Source organism: Cebus imitator, unplaced genomic scaffold (genome assembly GCF_001604975.1).
Source record: "Cebus imitator isolate Cc_AM_T3 unplaced genomic scaffold, Cebus_imitator-1.0 Scaffold442, whole genome shotgun sequence".
In the NCBI taxonomy this organism is placed as follows: domain Eukaryota; kingdom Metazoa; phylum Chordata; class Mammalia; order Primates; family Cebidae; genus Cebus; species Cebus imitator.
In genome coordinates, this window is record NW_016107757.1 from 753,279 (window position 1) to 778,834 (window position 25,556).

Below are 25,556 nucleotides of genomic sequence, written 5' to 3' on the forward strand. Positions count from 1 at the left end.
GCTATTCAGGTAGCTGAGGCAGGAGAATCACTCAAAGCCCAGAGGTGGAGGTTGCAGTGAGCCTTGTGCCACTGTACTCCAGCCTGGGCAACAGAGCAAGACTCTGTCTCAAAAAAAAAAAAAGTGGGGGGCCAGGCATGGTAGCTCACACCTGTAATCCCAGCACTTTGGGAGGCAAAGGCGGGTGGATCACCTGAGGTCAGGAGTTTGAGACCAGCCTGGTCAAAATGGTAAAACCCCATCTCTTCTGCAAAAATTAATCAGGAATGGTGGCACATGCCTGTGGTCCTAGCTTCTTGGGAGGCTGAGGCAGGAGAATCGCTTGAGTCTGGGAAGTGGAGGTTGCAGTGAGCTGAGATGAGGCCACTGCATTCTAGTCTGGGCAAGAGAGTGAGACCCTGTCTCAAAAAGAAAAAAAAAAGAATGTGTAGAGTTGTGTCTTTTCTTAGATGAGCAAGCTGAGGTTAAGTGACTTGCCTGAGGTTACCCACAATTAAGTGTTGGCTCTCAGCCCAGAACTGTGGTCCTAAGTCACTTTGCCAACCAGCTGCTAAGTGGGAGAGAGTTTTTCAAGGCACAGATATCCTTAGACCTGTTGCTAGCTGCTCGCCTAGAGAAGAGGAGTGGTTCAGAGGAACTTCTGAATCAACTCAGAAAGTAAAAAATGACTTTCTATGGTTTCCCAGCAAAAAAGCAGAGTTGAAAACTGCAATGTAAGAAGAGTAAGCTGCAAGGGAAATGGGGCCAAAGCCCAGGGCTGGGGAGACGGTGAAGTTTTGTGGGCCTTGCTTTTTAGGAAGGAGGGGGCAGACCAGGCCAGGCTGTCTTGAGCTGTCTACCGTAAATCACAAAGAGGAGTGAGAACTGCTTTTCAGTCTCTTTCCCACAGTGGCCATTGCCTGGAGCTTATAGGAAGGTTCAGCTGAGAACAGCCCTCCTCCCTAACAATTTTCCCAAGCTCCTAAATCTCTCCCTCACCCAGTCCCAGGAGCCTCTGGAGAAGGAGGTGCTGAGAGCCAGGGGATCCTCCTCTGCTACTGGACACATCCTCTGTAACAGCCACTTAGGTGTTTACACTTGGAGCAGATTGCTAGTGCCAAGTGCCTACCTAACATGCATTGGCCCACTTTGTGTTAAACCCCACTCTGTGCTCATTGTCAGGGTTTAGATTTCTTTAAAAACAGTCTCTGAGACATATTAGGGAGTGCTCTTGAGTCGGCCAACACTTGTGTGAAAGAAGAAAACAGGATAGAGCAGAAGGAGAGGTTGGACTGTGGTAAGATCTCAAGCAAGGCTCCACCGAGCCCCTGAGGAGGCTCTGGAGCTAGGATGGCCCTTCAATAGCATCCAGAGGTGAAGCAACAGAGTGGACCTTTAGATTCCTATATTGGGCTGCCCTTGGAAAGAGGTGTGGCTTTGGGCAAGGTGGCTCTCTTTAGTAGAGGAAACTCCCCAGATGGGCTGATAATCTGAGGATACAGCTGGGAAAATAACGCTTTCATTCCTGCAGGAGGATCTGCACAACACATCATCGTATCCACCTCATGCGGTATGATGCCAAGTGCTCTACATAGATTAAATCATGCCAACCCCGTAGGAGGTAGGGACTATTATTATTCCCATTTTATAGACAAGGAAGCTGAGAGGTTAGGTTCTTTGCAAGGGAGGAGTGGAACCAAGATTTGAAACTAAAAAGTGTGCATTATTTTTGTTGTGGAAAGAGAGGGAGAAAAGGAAGAAGGTGATGAGGAGGAGGATAAAAGGAAAGATGAGAAGGAAGGATGAAACAAAAGGAAGAGGAAGAAAAGAGTTGTATAAACAGTGGTTTGGGCAACCTATGACCGTAGCTACAAGTCCAAGGAAGCTCCAGAGCAGGCAAGAATATTTGATCCTCAGGTCAGTCTTGGGTCAGTCCCATTGGGTCCACCCAAGCTACAGGATGTGGGCAATAATTCAGAAAAGGCCTTAGGTCTGAGGCAGGTGGACAAAGAAAGAATGTGGCACACCATCCTTCAAACCTGCCCTGAGTCATCAGAGAGACAGGGGAGTTATGAATTATAAAACTCTTCCAAACAAAGAAAATGTGATTCTACTGTTCTGGAAAAGGTTGCTAGGCTTTAGAGCTAAGGATGCTGCCTAGGTTTGCCTTCAGCCTTTTGACAATATACAAAACTAGTGGCTCCCAGCATGAGGTCCATTGATGTCATGAAAAACAGCGTGAGGTGTCTTCTCTCTGAACTTGTTAATCCACAGCAAGTCTGAACTCTGTTCAGTGCAGAAGACACTTCATTCTTTCTGTTGGATCTATCACATTGCCCACTATTTGTGAGTGCGTGTCAATTACAGGCAGGTCTTGGCAGGCAGTGGGTCCTTAATGCATGTTTGTAAAATGCAGACAAGAACCATGTGTGGTAGATACAGCAGTTCAGGGGAAGAAGAAATTTCAGTAGATTGTAATGAGCAAGATTTATGCTGCTGAAGAATAGGGAAAAGTACCTTCCAAAAGGAAGGAATAGAGAGATTGAGAGGGAGCGATGGTAGGCAGATTTAGAGTGTGCCTGGGAAGAATGCAAAAGCCACTACAGCCAGAGAAGGCAATTGTGTACAGATATGTAGCAGGAGATATGTTTCAGAAGGTCTGTTGGATCAGATCGTTGAAGAGTTAAGTATTTTGGACTCTATTCTATGGACTGCTCAAAGTCACTAACGGTCTTTGAGCCTGGGAATGGCATAATGAAAATGGGCTTTTGACACAATGAATCTGACACTGGTTGGCAGGAGAGAATGGAAGGGAGGATGATGAGAGGCAAGCAGTCTGGTTGTGAAACTGTTGCAGTAACTCACCTATAAGCACGGTAGGATTGTGGGCAGACAGTAGATGGAGGTAAGACAGTCACTCATAGGAGTTGGTCATGCAGTAGAGTGCCGTGGGGCATGTCCAGCCTGGGAGAGTGGCACTGCAGAGCCCTGTCACCATCCTAGGGTTGTGGGGATAACAGTCTGGAGTAGCAGATTTCCTCTGTTTAACTTCATGTCACTCACTGCCTCTTCAGCATGGAGAAGGATTCTGAGAGCATGGGAACCATAATAAGGAAGCTTTAATTGGGAGAGATGATAGAGAAATGCCCAGAGTCTGGACACCCAGGCGCAGCATGAGGGCATAGTCTCCAACAGGGAGAGCTACCAACAGGAGGTCAGATGTAGACTGCAGAGACGGTGGTGCCAAAGCAGGGCAGGACTTTGCCAAGAGCATAGGCACTTTAGCCCAGCCAGTTGGGGTGGTAGAAGGAGCCCTGAACCAGGAATCCTGACTGGAACCCTGCCCTGCCACATACACTAGCAACATGACCTTGCTAAGTCATCTAATCGTTTAAGATAACTGTTGGGGAAACATCCAGCCTAGTGCCTGGTGTGGCTGATACTTAACAAATATAGAGAGAAAATAAAGGTCTTGAGCTTCTGTTTGCTCACCTGCGAAGCAGAGATAACAATCTCAGACCCACCTACCTGCCCGGGGTATGGGGTAGGATCACATGAGATGCAGTCTGTGAGCACTCTCCAGAGGCAGTAATCTAAGGGAGAATATCATGATTTTCGTGGATCTCTTGCACCCTCCAGAGACTCTTTTTCAGAAGCAGAGGAGTATTTTTAAGATTCTCCCCACCTATTTCCACTAAAAGAGAGAATAGAAGTGAGAAGATACCATAAGCCCTTTGGGTACCAGATCATGAACTCTTCCAGGGCAAGAATGGGTCTTCATTTCTTTATCCCCAGTGCCCAGCAATGTGCCTTCATGGATTTAACCAAACCCTATGGTGCCCATGGCCAATCAGAACACCTGTAGCCCAGAGAAGATCCGAAGCCAAGTTCCAATGAAGGGATCAGAGACCTATAAACTTAACTGTTTTAGAGATGGAGAGAACTAGTGCTGGTGAGCAGGTGGGAGTGGGCTACAAACAACTTCACTGTTACCCTGAGGGACTCTCCTTGGCCAAACATTCAAGGCCTTTCACAGTTTAACTCCTGCCTGACTTTTCATTATTTCCTTTCCTGCAACGTACACCTTCTCATTCCTCACACACACCCTACATTTGCCCCACCCCCAGCACCTATAACCCAGATTTTAACTTTCTTTTGCATCAAATGCCCTTCTCCTCGCCCATATCCTACAATCTTCACCTGTCCAAGGTATGACATGTTATGTCCCTTCACCCATGAAGGGTTAACCTCCCATCTTCTAATCTCTGCCACTCTTTATGCTATTCTGCTATAATCTGGCCTCCCTCCCAGAATCACGATTATTAATGTACTCTCCTTTGGCCCATTAATCCTTTAAGGGCTGGGTCCATGCATGTTTGTTTTTGTAGGTGTGCAAACTGAAGCTCCTTCCCCCAGAATCTGCCACAGTGTCTTATGCAAAGTAGGTGTCTCATAAATGTGTATTAAATGAATGAATAAAAGTATATCCATTATAATAATACAATTATTCCTATCATCCCTATCATCACCATCAGCTTCATTCACATCTATTAATTCACAGTAGGTAAGCCTGGAACTAGCACTACATCTAGTACATAGTAGGCCCTCAGCAATTCTTTGCCAAATGCATAAGGTAAATCCCAGTGCAGCTTGAGACTCTTCCTGATTTCATATGCAGTAGTGATCCTAGAAGATGTCACAAGGAGCCCGGTTCTTTGCAAATTGGATTTTTTGTAATCCAGGAGTAGGTTGGAGAGTACTTAGATTGGTCTCTAAACTCTGGAGCCGTAGCAGCAGCACAAACACTTATTTTTCATTTTCTCCCTTAATTATGCCCTTTCCTCTCTACCACCCGAAGTTCTCAGGCTGAGAGTGTCTGTTGAGTTTCCTTGAGGGAGAATAAAGTGACTTGATGTGGTTTCCTTCCAGCTGTTTCTGCAGCCCCCACCTGAACCTCAGAATGCAGGGCAGGCATCTTTCTGTCATATCCTCTCAGTGGGGTTTCTCACCAGCCTGCCAGGATGGACCAGTCACCTGCAGGTGAATGAATGCTCTGGCCTTATCCCAGACAAGCTGTTTCATCCCAGCAAAGTCAGCGGGCATCCAGTCGTCAAGCCTGATGTGCCCGGGCTGCTAAAATGAGCACTCTGTTGCAGGAAGTGCTGTCTCTGATTGATTTCCCTGATGATTTCAGGCCGTGGTGGTGACTGATGGGGAGCGCATCCTGGGCCTGGGAGACCTGGGCTGCTATGGCATGGGCATCCCTGTGGGCAAGCTGGCCCTGTACACAGCGTGCGGAGGTGTGAACCCGCAACAGTGCCTCCCTGTGCTGCTGGATGTCGGCACCAACAATGAGGTAACCTGCTGCCCAGGCCAGGAGCTCTGGGGCTGGAAGGTGGCAACTGGGATGGGGGTGAGGAGCATGTTTGTGGATGGTTATAGCTACATAGCAATGGGCCATTTCTTTCTTGGCATCCCCCTGACCAGGGCACTCCCCCTACACAGTTGTGGAGTAGAGGACCTTCTTCCCTGGTTGCCCACCTCTAGCTCCATTCTGTTCCTTCCTCCACTCCTGGATCCCCTTGCTCCTCTACCTCCATGAGGCCCTCTGTGCCCACAGAGGCTTCCATGCTTGGGCTTCCTTCCTCCCTAACCTCCATTACCCCATGCAGTTTCTATTTCCCTTGAGGTGGGTGTGACCACTGGGCTGTGTTTTTTAGCATTCTCAAGGCAAGCTGCCCCAGTGGAAGGATTAAAATTCAAAGCACCAGGACCAGGGGCTGAAATGTCTGATCAGGCAGATCAGTGTCCTGTAAACCCAGTGAAAGAAACTGGGCGAAGCTGTAGGTGAGATCCACCTACAGGATTCCTAACAGTTTGTGGTTTAAGGAGCTCAAACCCCAGCCAATGGTTTGTCCGCTCTGGGAACCACCCTGGGCATGTCTGTGATTTGCAGCTCCATCTCTGTGTCAGAAACCATGAAAAATATCCAAGGATTCCCTCTTAATGGCATTTATCTTTGAGATCACTGCATGTTCATCTTTTAAAAATTGAGGCCGGGTACAGTCACTCATGCCTGTAATCCCAGTACTTTGGGAGGCCAAGCTGGGTAGGATCACCTGAGGCTAGGAGCTTGAGACCAGCCTGGCCAACATGATAACACTGTCTCTACTAAAAATATAAAAAATAGCTGGGCATGGTGACACAAGCCCATAATCCCAGCTACTCGGGAGGTTGAGGCAGGAGAATCACTTGAACCTGGGTGGCAGAAATTGCACTGAGCCAAGATTGTACCACCACACTCCAACCTGGATGACAGAGCGAGACTCTGTCTCAAAAAAAAAAAAGAAAAAAAAATTGAGAAAATTCAGAGAAGTGTTAAAAATAAAACATCATTCACACAACAAGCACTAATCATTGTTTACAAATTGGTATATTTTCTCCCAGCCTTTTTTTTTTCCAAATCACTTATAAAATAAAAGTTGGGTCCTTATTATATATACCATATTTTATATTTCTTTTTCAAATTTAATTATCTATCATGATTTTTCTTCCAGGTCATTAACCATTCTTCCACAATGTTAGTTTAATAGCTGCCTGGTTTATCATAATTTACAAAAGAAAACCCCACAGTTGGACACTTAGGTTGTTTCTAGTTTTTTTTCAAATATAAATTGTGCTCTAACACCCATTTTTGCAGATGAGTCTTTGTCCCTATCTCTGAGTATTTCCTTAGGATAAATTTCTAGAAATTTAAGTTTTGAAGCAAAAGGAATGATCATTTTTTAAATTCTTGATTCACATTATCAAAAAAGTTATACTTATTTGCATTCTGCAGTGATCTCTCTTAAGAAAATTTGCCAAGCCTCTTTACATGGCCTTCCTCTTCCCTCGACACCATGCATCCCCATTTCTTTTTTATTTTATTGTTTAAGACAGACTCTTGCTCTGTTGCCCAGGCCGGAGTGCAGTGGCTTGATCTCGGCTCACTGCAACCTCTGCCTCCCAGATTCAGCCAATTCTCCTGTCTCTGCCTTCCGAGTACCTGGGATTACAAGCATGCACCACCACACCCAGCTAATTTTTGTATTTTTAGTAGAGACGGGGTTTCACCATGTTGGTCAGGCTGGTCTCGAACTCGTTACCTCAAGTCATCCACTCACCTCTACCTTCCAAAGTGCTGGGATTATAGGCGTGAGCCACTGCGCCCGGCCCATGCATCCCCATTTCAAACAAGAGCAAGCACTATAGATCCTAGTAAAGAATGATGCTTATTCAGGCTTCATCTGCAGATACAATCCAATAATGGAACACTGGGCAGCCCTTGCCTAACAGCTGGGAAATCCTGGGGGTGGGAATGTGATGAGGAAAGGTAAGAAAGTGGGAAAAGTATTGGATTGGGACCTTGGTTCCCCATACCATGATGAGCCAGGGACCTCGGTTTCAGTAACATGATGAGCCAGATAAGTCACTGCACCTCCTTAGACTTAATTCCCCTTCAGTACAGTGAGAGACTAGACCAGAAGTTACTGAGCATCCTGCAACCTCTAAAACCACTTGGTCTCCATGTATCTCCTCACCAGCTCAGGAGACAGGAGGTTGGATGGGGATACGCGCTTTACAGCTGCTCATCAAAACCAGTCTTCAAGTTTTGCTCTGCACAGTGGTGCCCTTCCCCCAGGCAGATATCTTGAGTTTTGCTGAAATTGTCTTTTGGCCTCAAAGAATGCTTCTTTGCAAGCCTGGATGAGCGCAGCAAACTTTGTTTTATTCTTCCTCTCCAACACCTCCTGCTGTGTTCCAGCTGGATTTAATTGAGACCTTCATTCCTTTTAAAAGCTGACCTTAGACAAGAATTGGAGCAGAATGAGTTTTATTCTGAGGCCACTGCCTCCACTGGAAAGGTGCTGGCTGCCCTGGTGCACTGGAATCCTTTGTCATTGACGGTCCAGCACTCATCAATGATATGCTGAAGTTTAGATCTGGCTCTAACTTAAAATAAACCCACCAGAAAAAATGACTGTAGCAGTAATTGTGGGTCAGGCCCTTTTTTGTGGACCACTTGATTTAAGCCTTACAATAACCCTGTGAGTTGAGCATCTGTTATTACCCTCTTTTTTTATAGCATAGGAAACAGGCCCAGAGAGTTTCATTTGCCCAAGAAGATCTGCTAGAAGTGGCAGGACTGGGATCCAAATCCGAGCTTGTGCTCCTCTCCCCACATTACACCTGTGCCCCCAGTTTCTGTTTCTTTATAAGTAAAGATCATTTCTTGATTTTTAGAATTTTTTATTACTAAAATAAATTTAGAACATTATTCAAAATTTTAAAAGAAAAAGGAAATGGCATTTCTCTCACAGTGCTGCACTTGTGTTTCTTTCCAATATTTTTCTGTGCTTATACATAGAGGTGGTTATTACCTAGGTGTAATCATAATGTGATTTTGTTCTAATTTTTTCCATTAAGATTATTTTGTGAACACTTTGCCTTATTTAATAAAAGTGTATTGAGTGTTTAGTGGGTGTCAGGCATCCTGCTGAACCTGAGAGTTATAGAATATTCTAGTTGTCAGTGTTTCAACACTGTCACCTAATTGGTCACTTTAATGAGTCATGTATTACATCTACTCAAAGCATCTGCTTCTCCTCCTGGGGCTTTAGGCCTCTAGAATCACCTCTCCCTTTTGGATGTGGAGGGGAGAGAACCTCCCCTGGGCCTGCTCTTTATGTCAGGGAGGGACCAGAGTACCCCCATCTAGGAAGAGGGAACATGCCCTGATCTGCCCTCTGCGTGCACTCCAGGAGTGAGAGGAAGCAGTTCTTCCCTGGTATATTATTCTCCCCATTTTCAGATAAAGAAACTGAGACTGAAATATGTCAACTACTTACCTCAGATCCCACAGCTCTAAGTCTCAGAGCTTGGATTGGAACCCAGCTCTCTGGCTCCACAGCTGCCTTGCCCACCGTGGTGCACTGCTCCAAGGCGTTAGGTGTTTGCATTATAGACTGGGAAATGGGGGCCAAGAATGGGTATTTCACACAGGCAGGATCCCATGGACACTCAGGATCAAGTCAGAGGATAGCCATGCTCTTTATACCATCCTCCCCTCTAGGGAACAGTAGGCCCCCTACAGACCCACTTGAAGAAATTCAGGACACAAAATTCTCAAAGTTATAAAGCGACCAACATTAGGAACACGGTTATTTTTCTCTTTTCCCAACTACAGCTCATTTTCTTTTTTTTTTTGTTTGTTTTTATGATTCTGTTTGCAAGACATCGCCCCCACCAGAAGTCCCAGGGCACATCTTTTGCTAAGAGCAAGCCTAAGATGTAACAGAGGGAAGCTTGGCCTTACCACTTTTATCTCACATGTCCACACAGAGAGATGCTGTTGTGAGGGGTTTTTAGTGTCAGAATAACTGGACCATCTGTGTGTATGGCTCTATAAAAACTCCTGAGGCAACAAGAGCTTTAATCACAGTCAAAGACAACACCCCTCCAGGTTTCCTGTTGAAGGAAAACATCTGCTGTCCACAGCCCTGAAACTCTGCATCACTTTTACCTGCTGATACAGAGGAGATTTGGAAAAATAAGTGTGTGAGGCCATGATCCCATGAAAATGGACATCCTATGATTAAGTTCCAAGGGGGTAGGGGAAGAGAGTACCTGCTCAGGCTTCCATCATGGCTGTGTGTGGATTGGATTTATTTTGTTTCATCCATACGCAGCCAGTCACAGACTCTTCAGGTTAGACGGGATCTGAGTACCATCTCATTCAACCCCCTTGTTTTACAGGGGAAAAGAGGCTCAGAGCAGAAAGGGCTTTCCCAAGGTTTTACTCCAAACCCAGAGCTCTTCCCACTCTGTGCTAAGGCAGTGTGGGAGAATCCAGGGGTGTGGGGCTTGGCTTTAAAATGACCCTACTGAGCCTTGGAGATCTTTTCTTGGCAGAAGTCTTGAGCCTCTATGAATTCAGCCCAGAAGGAGATGCTGTGTGATCTTCTGGAACTGAAGAACAGATGGAGGGAGGGGAGTCATGTCTGCTTAGGGAAACAAACATGGGAGCAGATTATCAGCAGAGCCTGGTAAATATTGCCAGGAAGCAATATTGGATTGCCAAGGAAGCATGGAGTTGGTAACCAGGCTGGGCGTTGCAGGGTTTCCTCTACCTTGCAAGATTATTGTTATTCAGCATTCTCCATGTGGTGCCATCATTGATCTCCCTATGATGAGCTCATCCTCATGTAACCCATGAGGATGCCCTTGCTAGGATCTCTGTAGCTTACCCCAGGCTGAGCTGAGCTTCCCAAGGAATGAGTAGTAGGTGGGACTGCCACTGTAAGGGGAAAGTGTGCTGTGCCCACAGCGTGAACCCAATGTAGTGACCTCCCAGGCCACCAGGTTCCCTGAGTAACATCACAGCATGCCTGTTGCTATGCAAGATAAATATTTTTTCAACCAGGAGGTTTACCTGTCTTCAAGCTTAAATCCAATGCTCACTGATATGGGCAGTGAAGAGGAGGAAACCATTTTGTTTTCCGTGACATTTTGTCTCCAAGAAAAACCTTAGGGGAGGCAGAGCTGGACAAACAGCCATAGAGAGCACATTCAACCCTCTAACTCCCATGGCAGAGAAGAAAGTTCTGCTTCATCCACTTTGAATAAAGGCCTTCACCTAAAATTATAATCATTGACTTACTTGGTTCCAAAGCAAACTTAGTAAGTATCTAACAGACGGGAAAGATTTAGTCACTGAATATTTAGGTGCCAGGCACCCTACTGAACACTAAAGTCTGGGAGTGAATAAGCCTGGTCCCCACCCTGGGAAGAGTCCTGGTTTAGAAACCATGATTTCTGCCTTGTTGTTTCCACCAATGTGCTTTGTGACTTCAGGCATTTCATTTATTCTTTCCAAGCTTCAAAAACTCATTTGGAGGAAGCTGAACCAAGTGATTTCTAAGACCTTCTTAGTTTTTAATTCAGCATCTCCTTAGCCCAGTCCCAGGACTCTGACAGTCATATCACTAAATGCTTCTCAAGGGCTTATGTGTGTCATCACTGTACAATTCTCTGGGGAGATGCAGATGAATGAGGAGCTCAAACAGCTTGCATTGTGTGATAGAAATCATTATTATCCCTATTTAACAAAGAGCAGAGAAAAGTTAAATACCTTGCCCAAAGTCACAGAGTTAGTTAAATGACAAAGCCTCAATTCAAACTCAGGTCTATCTTACTTGGAAGCCTAGAGCCCCTTTGGGCCCTACTGAGGATGCTCAGAGGGAAGCATCCTGACCAGAGCCACCAGGTCCAGTAGTGTCCTTTCCCCTGTGGCATGTTGCCTCCAAATTTGAAGATTCCTCTGCCTGTATTGATAGGGTTACCAGATTTAGCAAATAAAAATATAATACACTGTGACATTTAAATTTCAGATAAGCAATTCAACATTTTTAGCCTAAGTGTATTCCATGTAGTACATGGGTGACGCTAATTCTAAACATTTCTTTTTAATTATTGCCTGTCTGAAATTCAAATTTAACTAGGCATCCTGTATTTTATCTGGCAATACTATCTGGTAAAATCTTTTCTTCTAAACACATGTGAAGAAGTCAAGATAGTGAAGGGCTGCAAGGAGGGGGTCCAGGCAGGTTGCTACTCCTACCCCTTGCTGGCAGGCATTCTTATATCTCAGTCAGTTGGTGGACACACAGCAGAATGTGGACTTCTTGTTCTATGTTGTGCCAAGTCAGCCGTGGGAGCTCTGCCCAGTACTGTTTTAGAGAAGCCATTGCCACTCCTGCTAAAGGAAAACCAGCTGACTAGAGATGTGGACACAGCCTTTCCCCTGAACCCATTCCAGCTTTCCCTTTTCCCCAGCCTGGTCTGCAGGACAAGAGCCTGCAGCCGCTAGTGACCTCTTCCAGGAGGACCAGGCAGAGGGTGAGGAGCTGCCCTTTGGTTCCCTGGTTCCCCGGTCCCCACAATATCAAGTGATGGGTTGAAGAGGACGCTGTCATGAGACCCAGACAAAGCTCAATCTCAGCATAGCTACTTTCTGGTTCTGTGAACTTGGGCAGTTTATTTAAACCCTTGAACTCCAACTTCCTGTAAAATGGGATGAGAAGAGGTCAGACTATTAGAATGAACAAATGAGTTAATTACTTTAAAACTCTATAAAAACATAAGAAGCTATATTTTAACATCATGTCCATATGGAAACTATTTTTTTCATTTTTTGTGGTTAAAGTATCTGAGACATAGAACATTTTATTATGAAAGGAAAATATAAACACATTTTAAAAGCTTTTTATAGTCACCCTTGTATCTCAACAGCATCTCGTTATGGTTGACCTTTGATCTTTAGTGTAGTATACTGAGAAATTTTTTGAAAATCTAAAAATTCTTTAGTACCACTGGGGAACTTAACTTACCCCAGAAATTGCATATGCAGGATTGAGAAATTCACTCTATGCTGCCTGATGCACCAAGATTCAAACCTATGATTTGGCAACATCCTAAATTATAACTCACCATGGACCCTTTTAATCTCTATACGAACTAGCAAAGTGAATATTTTCTGTCAACACCAAGAGTAACACTATTTTCAATCATTTTTGTGTACGTCCTTCCAAGCTCTGTGTGTGTGTTTCAGATAGTTATAATTATGATATCTGTGTATTTATATCCTGCTTTTTCCACTGTAAATAGTCTCTTACAAATTTGTCCAGGTGACTGCATAGTCTAAAAACCACCAATTTTAATTATTGCCTAGCTATTTCAAGTTACTCTACTATCATGTATCATTTCTTCTTTCTGGATATTTGCTGCTTCTAAGTGGCTTTTGACGGTCACTTTGAAGGTGGCATGTGGAAGGGTAGGCACCATGTATACACCACTTTCACCCTTTAGGTTCCCCACCCTCTGACATACACGTACACACACACACACACACACACACACACACACACACACACACCCCTCTACCAGGGAAGAATCCTAAACAGTTTCAAGGGTGTTCAATCCAGGGGATGAGGAGAGTGAAAGAAGAGGCCAGGACCCACTGTCTTTCTAAATGTAAAACTACGGTACCTTTGACAAAGTGCTAACCCTACCTTAGATCTTATGTGTACCCGGGATTTGGGGTAAAGGGTTAAGAACACAGTTGCTTCCTCTTCTTCCTCTTCTTTTCTGTCCCTTAAACTGCACCCTCCCCAACACCTACTACAGTGATATTAAAGCAGTATGGACCCAAAAGAGTGTCCTTAAAAAGAAAAATTGATTCTTGTTGGTATGCAGAAGAACCACCTATGCAGCCTGGCTGAGTGCTTCCAATCATAGACTCTGGCCCTGTCTTTGAATCCTGACTCCTGCACTTATGAGCCCCAACTCTTAAGCGGGTTGCTTAACCTCTCTGTGTCTTGTTGCCTCGTTTATAAAATGGGGGAAATGATGAGACCTACCTCTTGGGTCCTTTGAGAAATAGATATGAGAGAGAGGTATTGGGGCGACACCTGTGAAGAATAAAGGGGGAGGGAGTAGGAGGAGTTGGGGGTGAGTAGAGCCTTCAGACTGTAGTACAGGTCAACCACCTGTGAAGAGAGAGCAGGAGGGAGTGAGTAAGAGACCCTGGGCTGCAGGGCAGCCTGGGGAGAATTTCTCCAGCTCAGTCAGACCAGTGGGAAGTTCCTGCCCCTGCAGAGTCTCAGTTGGGCAGAAATGGTTAACTCTACACTCCCTCCATGCTCAGTCATTAAGCAATCCAGGGAGAGTGTGGCAGCTAAAGGCTGTCCACCAGTTGCCCTCCCTCAGCAGGTTCCCTTAAGACAGTTCTGAACCACACACCTTTGTGACTGACGTGACCTCACTGGGTTAAGTAAAGCACTTAGGACAATACATGACACATTGGAGGCACCGTGAAAGCTAAAACTGCTACCACTGTTTTATAGCATATGTTATAATTCACCAAGCTCTTTCACATATATTTTTTCACTTGATCATCACAATCACCCCATGCAGCCCATACTTCATCTCCATTTGACAGACGAGAAGAAGGCTTCGAGAAGCCCCATAACCTGCCCAAAGTCATAGAGCTGAGAGTGGTGGAGGTGACACTGGACTGTAAGCCCCCGAGGGTCGGGGTGTAGGCCCACTGGTCCTAATCTTTGTGTCCTGCACCAGCAGTTCAGATGGAGGTGAAGATAACACAAAACCTTGTCCTCTAGGAACTTATATTTTTAGTGAGTCAGACAAAAACATAGATAATTCCTGGAAATTCTAACACATGGAATTACCTCCCATCTCTCAAATATACCAGGTACTTCCTCCTCCTGCCTCCAGCCCTCAACCTTTCTGCATGCTGACTTCTCAGCCTAGAGGCCCACCTGCTGAAATCTGCCCGTCTCTTCCTGGCTGACCATTTTCTGCATGACACAATCCCAATCTGCACACCAAGGGGAATTTCTTCACTCATCACTGTGCCTGCATGTGCCACACTTTGTTTCAGAGCAGCGCCACTCTGCCCTGCAGTAGAATGTGTTAGTTTACTCAGCAGTCACCTGTCAGCACTAGAAGGCAACAACCATTTCTTACTTTTCTACAAGTCCCCCACTGGGCCCAGTGTCCGCAACAGTAATGACAAATAAATGTGTTACGCATGAATGAGTCCACTGAATCTGTGATTGGGTGGGAGGAATGGAAGATGTGGAAAGTAAGTCAGCCAGCGGGAGTGGTCATTCACACCGACGTCGACACAGATAACCCAATAGCATTTGATTGCTGTGAAGGAAAGAGCTGCAGGAGGTTGGGTGGAGGGGCCCTAAAGACAGGCTAAGTGTTAAGGTGAGCATCTTTCTTGAAATGAAATTCCTGGTTGTTTCATTCTATGCTTGTATCCTCAGGGCCTAGCACAATGTGAGGCACATGGTAGGTATTCAGTAAGATTTCAAGGAGGGAGGGAGGGAAGGAAGGGAGAGGAAAAGAGAGGAATGAAAAGGATAGAAAAGTGGGTTGGTTTTCTAATATAACTCCAGACCAGGGACTCTGGATGAGACCCAATGCCTCAATGCAAGATGCTGCCTAAAGTGGGCTACAATGGATCTCAACCAGTGACAGTTTTGTCCCTAAGAAGACCTTCATCAATGTCTCAAGACATTTCTTTTTCTTTTTCTTTTTCTTTTTTGAGACAGGGTCTCATTCTGTTGCCCAGGCTAGAGTGGCGCGATCATGGCTCACTGCAGCCTTGGCCTCCCAGAATCAAGTGATCCTCCTGCCTCAGCCTCCTGAGTAGCTGGGACCAAAGACACACACCACCATGCCCAGCTAATTTTTAAACTTTTTTTGTAGATATGGGGTCTCACTGTGTTGGCCAGGACAGTCTCAGACTCCTGGGCTCAAGAGATCCTTCTACCTTGGCCTCCCAAAGTGCTGAGATTACAGGCATGAGCCATCACATCAGGCCTTGAAGACATTTTTGACAGTTACAGCTGTGAGTGTTGCTAGAATCTAGTGGCTAGAGGCCAAAGATGCTGACAAATATCCTACAGTGTGCATGTCAGCCCTCATGTTAAAGAATTATCCCAGCCAAAATGCGAGTAGTGCCGCTGTTGAGAAATCCTGAAATAACCCTAGAGCCTGCAGATGGAGGTTGAAAGACTGTGTTTGAGAGAGGCTTGCCTGGTTCAAAGCATCCTTGGTTTCTAAAATGGGGACCACCTGAGAGTCCACCCTTAGTCACTGGCTTAGCCTCCAAACCCTTTCAGAGATGACACCTGGGCAGGGGGGTCCAGTCAGCTTCCTACTTCCTCCTCTCCTCCTACCTCCTGGTTCATCCCAGTAAACCTGGATACTTGTTGGGAAAAAAAAAAAAAAGTGGAACACCGGGAGTAGGCTCAGTCAATGGGTGCTATCTGTTCCAGGAGCTGCTCAGAGACCCTCTGTACATCGGCCTGAAACACCAGCGTGTGCGCGGGAAGGCGTATGATGACTTGCTGGACGAATTCATGCAGGCTGTGACAGACAAGTAAGTGGACCCAGTCTGTCCCTTTTGAAAGAGGACTTTTAAGAGATGCTGTGACTGAAATCAACACTGGTTTTGGCAGATACATAAAGAAAAGGCAGTAGATACATGCTTTTCCAGGTATTCTGAAAATTCCAACTTGACCCCTTGGGTTGATAAGACTGGACGCCAAATGGGCTCACTCTCTAGGAGAATCTCTGGGAAGAGAAGGGAGGGAAGGAGAGGGCTGATGGCTGAAGGCTGTGATCTGGAGGTAGTTAAGTATCTGTTGTCACGGGAGAAAAACCTCTTGGCCTGAGCTGTTTAGGATTCTCATCACAAGTAGGGATGTTGCAAGTGGTGGAGGAAAGATGTGTGCTCTTCTGATGAAATAACTTTGGAAGGCAGCATGTCACATTTGGTTATTTTCCACCTCTTTGTGAGAACAAGGAAGTGTTAATGAGGCACTGTGGCAGACCACATGGGATCTGGGCCTGCAAGATTTATGAGGTGTCATCTCTTCACTGGGGTGCACAATATTGGCAGCTTCTCCCCCGCTCGCCTGCCCCATCTGTCTGCCATCGTGACCACCCACTTACCATGCTGTGGCTGATGTGCTGCTGGGATGGAGGCCTGATGATAGCCCTCACACACCCATGTTTAGTCTGAGAGAAAAGCTGGTCAAGCCAGAGTTTCGGCAGCTCAGTGGGCCTCTGAAGACAAAGCAGGTGCCCTTCTCACTTGCAAAGCACCAGCCTTCTTACTGCCCCAAAATTGCACAGATTTGGCAGAGCTGATCTGCCCATCCTTGGCAAAGTGCTCCCTTGCCCAGTCTCAGCCTCTTGAACCAGCACAGTCGGCTGGAGCCCACAAAGTCTCATCTGGGTGGGCTTTAGGGGTGGGAAAACTGTGATTTGATCTTTGTCCCCTCCACTTTTTAGATATGTGACTTTGACCAGGTTAGTAAACTTTTCTGAATCTCCTTATCTTGTTTCCTTATCTGGATATAAAAAAAAAGTTTTTGTTGTTGTGTTTTGTTTTTTAAGATGAGAGTAAAATAATATTGTGGTTTATAAGGTGGAAATGATCCTGTCAAAAGAGGAAATGAATGATGGACTGCAGGATAGGGCGCAAAAGTCCTCGAGTAAGCAAGCAGGACAGAGGATCCATTGCACACCTGAAGAGCTCAGTCTTGGAGCACAGAAAACCAACCACAGGGAGAAAGGGAAGGTAGAGAACGGGGCCCTGTTGGAGCAGGCAGGTAGATGTGTTGGTGGGAGTGAGGGGGAGTCCCATTCGCTTGAAGACAAGGTCATCAGCATAGAGTGAGGATGGGGAGGTTTAAGGATAGAGGAAGTAGAACCTAGTCATCTAGGAGAGTGGCAGAATGTCCAGACTGGGAAGCTAGAACATGATCACTGGGCACCTCTCTGGGCCCCCTTGGAGTTACTGTTTATGAATTTAACTTAAGCTAGTTAATTTCCTCTAGCAAAGTTCAATTGTCTGGGTCCAAGGGCAGGAAGATGAAGACAGCAGAGTGTAATCAGGGTTGAGGATTTTGCCAGGCAAGAGAAAAAGGGAAAGAGCCAAAGAGTTGAGTGTCTACTCAAGGGAACAGTTATAATTTTGTCATGAGCTCTAGGCTGGTTAAGAGGGGAGGGAATAGGAGGGACAAGGGACAGTGAAAGGGTGATCAATGGAAAGTAAGTTCTGGTGAGGTTTAGAAACTGTTGAGTCAGGTAGTAGATGGAATAAGCTGGAAAGAAAGGAGGTGGTGATCAGAAAGCTAGATGTTTGCTGCTGAAGGAGGAAGGGCTGCTATTGAGACGTGGCCACCAAATAAGGCAAATCCAAGTGTCAACTGCATTAACAGAGGCACAGCATCTAGGACAAGGGAGGTGGATGTTGTTCTTTATTCTCTCCCTTTCAGAAATCCTGAATACCATAACCAGTGCAAGAGAAGCTACATTGAGGTTTATAAATTACCTAAAGTGCCTTTGGAGAGCAATAACCATGACAGTGAAGAGAACCAAAAGCTGAGCCTGGTAGAGAGAATACTCAGAGACTGCTCTGTCTATGTTAGGGACATGGTAGCACCTCCAGATTCTAAAAGCTGTTCTTTCAGAAGAGAGTTGGACTTGTTTCTACATATTTACATGAAGAAGAACCAATTGGTGGAATGCTAAAGGAAGCAGTTTTCAGCTCAAAATAAATCAGAGCTATCTCACATTGCACTGGAGTGTCTGTGGGAATGAGTTCCCTGTCACAGAAAGAGTTCAAGGATAAGTTCCGTGGCTTATATGTGGTGATATTATAGAAAGGAATTCAAGCATCAGATATTCTTTAAGCTGCCTTCCCACCTCAGTATTCTATTCCAACCTCTTAAAAAATCCTCTGTAGGTAGCCAGATAGGTATTATTATTCCCATTATGCAAGAGAAAACTGAGACTCAGAGAGGCCAAGTTAGCTATCTCAGGTCACAAAGTACCTGTCAGGACTGCAAGCTGAACCTGGGACTACTGACTCCAAGTACAGGCTGCTTTCTATAATGCTGTGTCACCTGTGGATGAAAAGAGAAGGAAAGGAAGTTGGCTTTGAAAGCCCACTGTTTGCTTCCTGTTTCCAGGGCTCACTGCTTATCTAATGATTCAGTAATCATTCTGTGATTCCCCAAAGAGAAGTATTGCTATTCATGTGAGAAGGTTAAATAAACTAGGATGTGAGAGGCTGTTCAAATTATCATCAAAATCAGTTCACAGTTTTACAGACACACACAGGCAGTCCAGGGGATGACCCTTGGGGAGGGGCATGCGTCAGCCAACAGGAATGTGTCCTTAAACAGAAAAGATGATGAATTGATGGTTGGTTGTTTTGACTTTCTAATAAGCTATAGCAGATGTTTCTGTGGATACTGTAGGTGGGGAATGAGCTGGTTTCCCCAAGCAATCCTGGGAATACAGTAGCTCCAAGACAGAATGCCCAGCCTGGGGGTGAGTCAGGAGTTCCAAAGTCAAACACAACATATTTTAAGAAAGAACCTTGGGAAGTGTTGACTCCTGCTTTCAACATCCTCGTCTCTGTCCAAACATCCTGCTAATAAAAAGCTCCACCTTCCTGGCCCTACCCACTAATAGGGATGTGTGTTTTTTTTGGCCTGAAATAAATGTACTGTGGCTTAGTTCCTGTCCTGGAGCTTGGCCACTAAGGAGAACCTGCCAGGACAAAAGGAATCTCCATTTAGGTCTGTGAACCACAGCAACAGACAGCTGGGAGTGTCCTTCTCAAAGCTGAGACAAAGACTGATGGCAAGGACTGATTGCCTCATTTTTCCTGCTCTTTCTCTGCCATGCAGTGGATGGGAGCATTGTACCCAAACACCACCTCCTGCTGTCACAAGTTTTCCCTGATGGTTTCCATTCACAATTTTCATTTCTGTTACTTACAGTAGCATGGATGAGAATTGTCTATGTTTTAAGTTTGCACCTGGAGCCCTAGCTCTGTCTGATAATTGGCTTGGGCTGGACAGAAGCTTGATGTCAGCAGCAGCTTGGGCCTTTAGGCAGACCAGGAGAGGAAACCACCCCCTTCATCCCTAGTTCCAAAACCCTAAATACAGGGATTCTTAAGCTGCTTAGATGAGAGTGTTTAAAAAGGGAAATGATAAAGAAACATTACTTTTTACAAAGTCACCTACTTTTTAGCTTCAAGAAAAATTTTTCTTTTAGTCTATCCATTTTTTATCTTGTGCATTCACTCTCACTCACTCTCTCTCTCTCTCTTTTCTCTCCCTCCCCTCAACCATAATCACACACACACGCTTCATCCTTGAGATTCACACCATACTGGAAATCACAATTTTACTATTAGTGCTCCGTGTAGAAAGTTCTAGTTTTCACAGAAAATACAGCCGTGGGCCTCTCTGATATCTGGAGCCAGTTACCACAGGCCCACCCCTTCATGTTACCTTCCAAATTTGATGTGACCCCCACCCCCCGTCCTTCCGGAGCCAACCCTGCCTTCTCCAGCATTCATTCTCTGTGTCACTTCAACCTAAATGTGACCCTTCCCATTCCTTCTCCCCTCTGCTACTCGTCCCACTTGTTTCTACCCTTACATTTGGAGGGCTACTCTAAACATTTCTGTTCAACTATATGTGCTGTCGGAATGGCTAGATGGCTCTCCTATGCCCTGATCAGATTTACAGGGATGAAAGGAATTGTGACTTGTTGGGCCTCTGTGCAGAGCAGAGCACCAAAATTCAAAGTTAAAGCTAAAAACAAGGAGATGAGATTCCAAGACTGTTCACTTGCCTCTTGATCTGTGGTGTCAATGAACACATCTATGTTTCTTTTGCTGTGTAACAAACCACCCCAAATCTTAGTGGCTTAACATTTTATTTGCTCTTTATTCTTGCAAGCTGAACTGACTCAGCTAAAGTGGTTTTTCTCCTGTTCTTGCCAATGGTCACACACATAAGGCTGCTTTCAGCTAGCTAACTAGCTGGGAGCAGGCTCAGCTGGGACACTAGACAGGCTGGGCTCCTCTGTGCCAGCTGGAACTGGCACAGTCTAACTTCCACCACATTATACTGGTTGAAGCAAATCACAGGTCCATACTAGAGTCCAAGGGAGGAGGTTATACAAGGACATAAATACTAGGTGGCATGGCGACCACCAATGTCAGAGACTGCCACACCCCATCTAGCCTGGGAGGGATGAGGAATGGGGCAGCCTGCACTATAGGAGGGCATGAGAAAAGAATCACTCAGTTACACAGCTAAGCAGGGGAATGGTATATAAAATCAATGAGCATGTCTACCTAGTACTTGCTGTAAACCAGACACTGAACCATGCATAGTGAGCAATACACAGAGAAATAAACAGAAATAAACACTTTCTTAGCCTCTGAGTCTCTGTGTAAGTCTGCAGCTCAAGAAGAGTTCTGGGGCAGAAACATAAAGTTGCAAGTTGCCAATCCATAGATAGTATTAATATCAAGGGAATGACTGAGTTTGCCCAGAGAAAGAGAAGAGAATATGACTCACCACTGTTTTCTGAACTGTGTCCTATGGATAACTGCAAGTCAAAGTGCTCAACAAATTTTAGGACTAGACAAGAATATTGTTGGTAAGAATGGCCAGGAGAGTAAAAGGTTTCATTCTTTGTGTCAGCTCTGATTGCTTAGGACTCTGAACTTCTTTGGGTTCAACAGGGATGAGTGTCATGGTTGATTAGCAATGTCTTCCCTGAGCAGGGAATAAGGGTGGCACCTGTGTGCTATGCTTTACCCACTTTTGATCTGTGAGGAGCCTTGTGACCTAAGCATCTGTGACTCTTTGAGCACTCATGCTGGCTGGTCCTGCTACTCCCACAGCTCAATAGCAACTCTGAGGCTAAGGGAGCCTCTGCGTTATTTTTCTCCAGGTGTTCAGGATATTTCAAGGGCTAACGTAAGCCTCTATTTTGGTCCACATGAAGCTGCAGCTGCTTCTTCTGAGTTATAAAAACATGCAGGAATATGCTATCTTGGGTATACTCCACCCCCACTCCCACTCCCAATCCACTCTGGAGCAAAGCAGTGGACCTAATCAAAGTAGGCATGCTAATATTGACCTATGGTTCCTAAATCTGGCTTTGCTTCTGAGTCATCAAGGAAACTTATCAAGAATATAGACTTCAGGCTCCTATGCCCCAGAAGGCCTGGGTTGAGACCTGGACATCTGTATTTTTGAAGTTGTCCTAATGATTCTCATACAGCTGTGCAAGGATTAAAATTTGAGAAACTCTGCAGCTGAGCACAGTGGCTCATACCTGTAATCTCAGCACTTTGGGAGGCCAAGGTGGGAGCATCATTTGAGGCTAGGGGTTGCAGACCAGGCCGGGAGTTTGAGACCAGCCCAGTCAACATAGTGACACACCCTTCTCTCAAAAAAAAAAAAAAAAAAATCAGCTGGGCATGGTGGCACCTGCTTTTATTCCCCGCTACTTAAAAAGTTGAAGCAAGAGGATCACTTAAGCCCAGGGATTCAAAGCTGCAGTGAGCTATGATGGCATCACTGCACTCCAGCCTGGGCAACAGAATGAGACCCTGTCTCTTAAAAAAAATAAAATAAAAAGAGAAACTCCAATGGACCACATCCCCAGAAGGACATCTTGAGCAGCCCCAGGTCTTCCCACTTTCAGAGTCAGACTGAAGGCCACGGTGAAGGTGTAAGGATTAACACACAGAGACTTTCCACAGTTTTATCAGCAGGGAGGAAAGACACAGCATGTTCTCTCGGCTTACCCTGCCATGGAGGTCTACCTTGCAATACACCTGCAGCTCTGACAGCTTCTTTTTAGTCTGAAAACTTCCCAAGCAGGGCTGTGCCCATTGTTTCTGCTGGAATCCCCTTTGCCATGAGGAACCTGAGCTGCTTTCATGCAGGGAATAATTGCATTTCTACATGTGGGGAAAGCACTCACACATCTGGGTACTCCAACCCCGAAGACACATCATGGGCAAGAATCAGGCCTGCCTAACCCATAAGCAGGTACGTGTTGGGCCTGATTCTCCACAAAGTGCCTTGCCTTCATGACAGTGAAACTTCCCTGCTTGGAAGAGGGAGATGGCAAATTCATTAGTTAGGTGATTGCCTTGTTTGGGGAATTTCTTCTTAAAAACTTCCTGTGAAAATCACATCACCTTCCCCAAAAATATGTACATTTGAAAATTTCACTCTTCAACTGGAAAGGGTATACTTATTCCATAAGGGAATGCATTTTGCTAGCAAAGAGATAGAAATAGTAGGTACTGCAGCCAGAACTCTGGGACTTGAGCTTTATTTTCATAACTGAGGTGAGAAAAACTTACCATAGAAGCTTGAAGCAGCACCAGCAAATCATGTATCTGATCATGCATTTCCAGGGCTTCTGAATAATGACTACATATCCAACAGTCTACTAGGCACTGTAATGAGATTCAAAAGAAATAAAAGATATCAGCTAGGCCAGGGGCAGTGGCTCATGCTTGTAATCCCAGCACTTTGGGAAGCCAAGGTTGCTGGATCACTTGAGGTCAGGAGTTCAAGACCAGCCTGGCCAACATGGTGAAACCCCATCTGTACCAAAAATACAAAAAAAAAAAAATTAGCTGGGTATGGTGGCACATGCCTGTAATCTCAGCTACTCAGGAGGCTGAGGCACAAGAGTTGCTTGAACCTGGGAGACATTTCAGTGAGCCAAGATTGTGCCACTGCACTCCAGCCTGGGTGACAGAGTGAGACTCCATCTCAAAAAAGAAAAACAAAAAAAGATATCAGCTGTGTCCTCAACAACCTTACATTCCTTCCAAGAAGACAACATTTTTGAATAGAAAATAATTAGGAAAGAGTTAAGTACTCAACGATTTGGTGTTGACCCTCAGCTCAAAGGAAATTCAGAGAAAGGGACAATCAGGAATGACTGGGAAGAAATGAAGGTTTACAAATTTAGGGCCGAATTTAAGTAAGCAGCAGGAGAAACAATGATGTTCCGTATAGAAGGTATATCATGAGAAGAGCAAGAACACAGAAAAAGCAATGAGTATTCAGGGAAGGCAGTGAGTATCTAGAAGAATGGCCCAACTAGAGATGAATGTTTAGTGGTTTGAAATAAGGTTAAAAAATGATGTTGCTGACTACATCTACTGTTTAGGTTTCTCCAGAGTAACAGAACCAATAGGATATTAGGTATTTAGATAGATGAGAGGGGATTTATTATGAGAATTGGTTAACATGATTATGGAGGCAAAGAAATCCCATGATATGGTGTCTGCAAGCTGGAGAACCAGGGAAGCCAGTGGCATAGCTTAGTCTAAATCTGAAGTGGGGGTCATTGGTGCAAATCCTGGAGTCAGAAGGCCGAAGGGCCTAGAGTTCGGATGCCCAAGGGCAGGAGAAGATGGGTGTTCCCAATTCAGAAGAGAGAACAAATTCGCCCTTCCTCTGCCTTTTTGTTCTGTCTGAGCCATCGACCAATTGGATGGTGCCTGCCCATATTGGGTGAAGGTGGATCTTCCTCATTCAGTTCACTAATACAAATACCAGTCTCTTCCAGAAACACCCTCACAAATATACCCAGAAATAATGCTTTACCAGCTATCTGAGTATCCCTTAAACCAGGCAAGCTGATAGCTAAAATTAACCGTCACACTATGATAAGCCTTGAAATCCAGCCAGAAGGTCATGATTATTAGAGCTCAAAAGTAGAAAGGGCTCCAGTCATCTAATCCAGTGGTTCTTAAATCAAGTTTCCCTGGGCCCCAGGACTCCACAGAAGCACAGAAGCACATCAGGAGTGCTATAAAGGAAATACTTTCCACCAACCATAAAAAATTTAAACCACTTGAAGAAACATTTTATTGTTTTTCGTTGCCTTCAATATCTGGTTTCTGCTCAATATTTTATTAAAGAATTCTTCTGCTAAAAATGTTTGAAAATTGCCAATCCACAAAATACCTTACCTGGGACTTGATGTAGAGCCATAGGGAGCCATGGTAGGTTCTTGAACAACAAAAGTATTGTATTAAAATTGACAAGATGAGCCGGGCGCGGTGGCTCAAGCCTGTAATCCCAGCACTTTGGGAGGCCGAGGCGGGTGGATCACGAGGTCAAGAAATCGAGACCATCCTGGTCAACATGGTGAAACCCCGTCTCTACTAAAAATCCAAAAAATTAGCTGGGCATGGTGGTGCGTGCCTGTAATCCCAGCTGCTCAGGAGGCTGAGGCAGGAGAATTGCCTGAACCCAGGAGGCGGAGGTTGCGGTGAGCCGAGATCGCGCCATTGCACTCCAGCCTGGGTAACATGAGTGAAACTCCGTCTCAAAAAAAAAAAAAAAAATTGACAAGATGTGGGAGGAGATTAGAGGCAGAACCCATAATAATGCCCCAGTTCAAATGCTGCCTTCCCTAGGGAAATCTACTCTGACCAGCCTGGCCTGAAACTCTTTCCCTGACTGTAATCTTACTGGCTGTATAATTCATTTGCTAATTAATCATGCACTGCATTGTGACATCTCTTTTATAATGGCCTATCACTTTTCTTTAAACTTTTTGTGGTCTTTAAGCTTTAATTGTCAGAGGAGAGACTGGGCAAAGTGTGTTTGGACTGTGGTAGAAGGGTTCAAGAACTGGCATGGATGGCCTTTAAGATCATTCCTACCTCAGGTCCTATGACTCAGTAACATCACTACCAATGGTAGTTCCTAGAAAGCATGGCTTTACTCATGGAGTAGATGGTGAGGGTGGGAGTTAGTTGATTGGTGGGTGGTCAAAAGTTTGCACCAGGCTAGCTACCAATTAGAATGGACTGAAGGCTATGAATCTGACCACATCTGAGGAAGCACAGAGGAAGGAACTTTGATACTCATTCTGGCTTCTCTTGACTCTGAAGAAGCAGAAGTTTCCCAGTTTCAGCCTGATATGGCTAATTGTTGACCGTCCAGCTCCTCCATGTTCCCAGCAGAGCAAGAGCCAGATTTTGCATGGTGACAAACTCCCATGCATGCAAGGAATCTGTCCTGGGTCACAGGCTAGGAGACTGTATCAAAATGCATACTAGCACCCAA

General features: G+C 45.2%; 1 protein-coding gene across 5 annotated transcripts in view; it reads left to right on the top strand.

Moving 5' to 3' along the window:
• The window catches only part of ME3 (malic enzyme 3), a 207,940-nt gene that overhangs the window by 140,450 nt on the left and 41,934 nt on the right, over positions 1-25,556 (top strand). For 4 of the 5 annotated variants that reach the window (XM_017510623.2, XM_017510621.2, XM_017510620.2 and 1 more), the window contains exons 6-7: positions 5,174-5,335; positions 15,891-15,994. In XM_017510623.2, the coding sequence (XP_017366112.1) occupies positions 5,174-5,335; positions 15,891-15,994 (266 nt within the window). The remainder of the gene's footprint in view (positions 1-5,173; positions 5,336-15,890; positions 15,995-25,556) is intronic. The other variant, XM_017510624.2, reaches the window with a different exon arrangement.